Source organism: Nestor notabilis, unplaced genomic scaffold (assembly GCF_000696875.1).
Source record: "Nestor notabilis isolate BGI_N333 unplaced genomic scaffold, ASM69687v1 scaffold2745, whole genome shotgun sequence".
NCBI classification, from domain to species: Eukaryota; Metazoa; Chordata; class Aves; order Psittaciformes; family Psittacidae; genus Nestor; species Nestor notabilis.
In genome coordinates this window covers 125,794-130,030 of record NW_009928642.1, presented here as the reverse complement: position 1 = coordinate 130,030, position 4,237 = coordinate 125,794, and the positions used below count along the sequence as shown (strand labels likewise).

The 4,237-nt window shown below is 39.6% G+C and overlaps 1 protein-coding gene across 2 annotated transcripts in view; it reads left to right on the top strand.

Annotated features, from left to right (window-relative positions):
- PAX6 (paired box 6) overlaps positions 1 to 433 on the top strand; it is a 5,073-nt gene extending 4,640 nt beyond the window's left edge. For both annotated transcript variants that reach the window (XM_010014578.1, XM_010014577.1), the window contains exon 6: positions 12 to 433. In XM_010014578.1, the coding sequence (XP_010012880.1) occupies positions 12 to 97 (86 nt within the window). In that variant the 3' untranslated portion in view covers positions 98 to 433. The remainder of the gene's footprint in view (positions 1 to 11) is intronic.
- The last annotated feature ends 3,804 nt before the right edge of the window (positions 434 to 4,237 follow it).

Below are 4,237 nucleotides of genomic sequence, written 5' to 3'. Positions count from 1 at the left end.
TCAATTTTCAGGTCTCATTTCCCCTGGAGTGTCAGTTCCAGTTCAAGTTCCTGGCAGTGAACCTGATATGTCTCAATACTGGCCAAGATTACAGTAAAACATGTGTTAATTCCGTAAATGACTATATGGACAACAGTTGGATGTTCAGCAGTATTTTATAAAGGAAGAATGGCTCTCAGAGTACTTCTGTACTGCAACTGTGCCCTACGCTTGTAACACATGGAAAAGACTTTCACATGGACCTTTGTACACTGGAGGCATTATATCAGTTGGAACAAATCTTCATTTTGGTATCCAAACTTTTATTCATTTTGGTGTATTATTTGTAAATGGGCATTTGTATGTTATAATGAAAAAAAAAACAAAAAAAGAACAATGTAGACTGGATGGATGTTTGATCTGTGTTGGTCATGAAGTTGTTTAAAAAAAAAAAGAAAAGGAAAAAAAAAAAAAAGAAGCCATGATCAACAAGCTTTGCCACAAATTTAAGAGTTTTATCAAGATATATCGAATACTTCTACCAATCTGTTCATAGATTATGGATTGATGTTCCAAGTTTGTATCATTCCATTGCATATAAATAAACCTGGAACAATACGCACTAGATTTATGTAAGAAAAATATCTGTTGGTATTTCCAAAGGTTGTTAACAGAGGAAGCTATGTGCAAACAGGGGTTATGAGAGAGCTTCGATGAAGAAAAGAGTTTGATAGATAAAAGGTAGATTGTGTCTTCGATATAATCCAATTTGTTTTATGTCGAAATGTAAGTATTTGTCTTCCCTAGAAATCTCCCAGAATGATTTCTATAATAAAGTTAATTTCATTTATATTTGACAAGAATATTCTATAGATGTTTTATACACATTTTCATGCATCATACGTTTCTTTTTTGGTCGGCAAGAGTTAATTGTTCTTAGAATAGTTGTACTACTGTTCACAGTCCAATCATTTTTGTGCATCTAGAATTCATTCCTAATCAATTAAAAGTGCTTGCAAGAGTTTTAAACTTAAGTGTTTTGAAGTTGTTCACAACTACATATCAAAATTAACCATTGTTGATTGTAAAAACCATGCCAAAGCCTTTGTATTTCCTTTATTATACTATTTTCTTTTTAACCTTATAGTGTGGTGTTGCAAATTTTGTTACTGTGTTAGGTTAATCTCATTAAGTTTTATTTTGAATTTATTTTCAGTTTTCAGTACGGAAGGATTCTTAAGAACCGTTTTTATAGACTTTCAGCTCTTCAACCAGCCTGTAATTTGGGCTAACAAAAAGAAGATAGGTTCACGTATCTAATTGCAGCTGAGAGCAGGAGGAGGTTGTTTATTTAGCTCGGGTTTCTGGGGATGCTCTAAATGAACTCCAGAATCCAGTAGAATTTGCAGTGGGGAGTTTGCACCGTGCCAGTCAGTGGTGGAGACGCGATGCGCTCCTGTGTCTGGCTGTTGTAATTCTACAGAAAGTATGTAGAGATGTACATACACACAAATATACATTCGTGACTTCTAAAAATTGTTTTTGTTAGGATGCTTAGGAAGGAAAAAAAAACAAACCCCAAACCCAGCTGTGTTTTTAACAGGCTCTTTGGGAGAGTGAATACCATCCCTTTATATTGCCACACAGCACAATCTTAGTGTAATTTTCCATTGAACTTGTAACCTGGTTAATACCTCAATGCGCTTTGTGTGAGGGTTGTTAGTGTGGGCGTGGGTGGAGAGCTGCATGTCAAGGAATAATGAGAGAAGACAAATCAACAGGCAACAACAATGTGAGCTGGGACTGGCTAGTGAAAGCTAAAGGCCTTTAGTCACTGGCAGGGAAATCTAAACATTCCCATATCTATGAAGCTGGCTCATTGTGCTGCAGTTGTTACTTGCGATGCTGTGCTGAAAAAGGGATCTCATGATTAAAAAGCCAATGTGCCAGGAGTTTTGAGTCAAAGCACAGGCATCACAAGCAGCCTTTGTGAAGCAAAGATACTATCTAGGCTGGTTATGTTTTCCTTTCAGCATATTCATTGCGGCAGATAACACTTTGCTATAAACTTGGAGTAGCAGAGTTGTGGTGCTGAGGTAGTTGCAGCACTGCAGACAAAATTAAATGCACATAAACTCCGAATCCTTTAGGGACAAAGAAGAGTTTTGCTCCAACCGTGAGATGATAGTTAATAAAATCAAGAGCCCAAAGCAAGCAAAAATATGCAAAAATATTAGATTAAACCACTTCTTTTTAATTGGTACTGGTCAGTTGTAAGCATATTCATTATATCAGCATTAATTAGTTTTAATTATCTGGAAGCCCTCCATTGGCAAATATTAATGAAATGGGTGTGTGTGTGTAATTTTTATTTTTATATATTTTTATCAGACATGAACATGCACATTAGATATTTATAAGATACAGCTAGAGCACATTAACACCACAATCGGCAGGTCCCTTCTCGCATAGCTAAATTGATCCTGGGAACAATTAATTACAGGTACAAACCCCAGCATTTATATAGCCACTTAGCGTGTTTATACCTACTAATGTAGTTTGTTATCTAAATGCCAACTTCGCCTCAACCAGGAATGGAAATGAGCTTGCCATCCCTTCCTCCCGAGAGATTTCATGCTGTGGTGCTGTTTCTGCAGGTGCCTATGGGCAGGCAGAAGCAGCTCTTCCCTGTCCTTCCCAGGTTTTCCCTGCCTTGCAGCTCCACTACCTGTAGTCCAGCCACTGGTGGCCTCCATCGAGCCATCGCCAGCACTGGATGCCGTTTCTGAAGCCTTCTTCAGGGCAGGCTGTGCTGTGGGGCTGCAGCCGTTCACAGCCCCGTGCCTTTGCATGCGCAGATGAACCCTGAGCTTATTTCGGCAACGGGCTATAGCTGGCCGTGGTGGAGAGAAGACATTTCTGGCTCACTGGTTTGCTATTGTGCCCAATGGAAGGAGGTCGGCTGGGAAGAGTCCCTGGCTGGCTGCACATCAGGAAGAAGTTAGGGCATTTGGTCCTCAGAGCACTGCTTGCCTTGAAGAGCTGCTGCCGGGGGCTCGCTGGGTTACAGGCAGCCTTGCTCCACACATCGTGCCTGCAGCCCTGTCAAGAGCCTCTTCCCCAGGGTGGGTTGGGGCATGGGGCTGAGCACCCGTGCCAGCCCCTGGGTGCTCCACAGGGGCCAGGCAAGGCCCTGGAGCAGCCCCAGCACCGGACGTGCCGCCTCACCAGACACCACTACCAGCTGCTTCAGTGGGAAATGGAAATCCTCAGCGTGCTCTGAATAGCCTCTAATACCCATTTTCATCCCTTTCTTCCTCTAGATCTGTATTTCTTATGAAGACTGAAATCAGTGTAATGCATTGCTCAGTGTAACACAGCAATTTCCAAGGGTCTCCTCTTTTTACCACTGAAATTAGTGGGAGTTCTGCTATTGATTTCAACAGGAATGAGACATTTCTGTGCATTTGGTTAAAATGTATTTCATAATAACACCTTATACTTTATTTATAAGCCCCTCCTAACGCATTTCACAAATTATAGTCACACAAGAATTGATGTGTGAGTGCTGTCTTAATAACACTGTATTTTGTATTTCAAATATTGTGTTCTAGATACAATATTTACATTTACAAGTGAAAAGGCTGCTAACCTAACAGTTATTGTTCAGAGCAGACAGATGATGAGCCATACATGCTGATGGTGAAGCAGACACGCATATGTGTTGGAACTGTTCTGTGTCATGTGGATTCTGGTTTTAATGGTTTTTAAAAGGTAAGCACAAGACAGTGTGTGCCCTGCTCCAGGAGGCAGAAAGAGCTACTTTCTCACCCAGGCTGTAATACAGAAAGGGGATTAACCACATTTATTTTTTTTTTAGCTGTGTTTTTATTTATAAAGGGAGCAAAATGCCCCCCTTGGCTGCTTCACTTTATGCAGCCTAACGTGGGATTTATCTTTGGGGAAAAGATTACAGTTGCAAAGAACCTGGGACTGATAATGCACATCTCTTCCAACTCAGTTTCCAGCCATTGCTAGCCCTGTTTAATTCACTTCCCATGACCAAAGGTGTCTGAATTTCTTTTCTTTTTTCTTCTCTCTTTTCTTTTTCTTTTCTTTTCTTTTTTTCTTTTTTCTTTTCTCTTTTCTTTCTTTTTTTTCTTTTCTTTTCCTTCTTTTTTTCTATTTTTTTCTTTCCTTTTCTTTTTTCTTTTTCTTTTCTTTCCTTTTTTCTTTTTTCTTTTCCTTTTTTTATTTT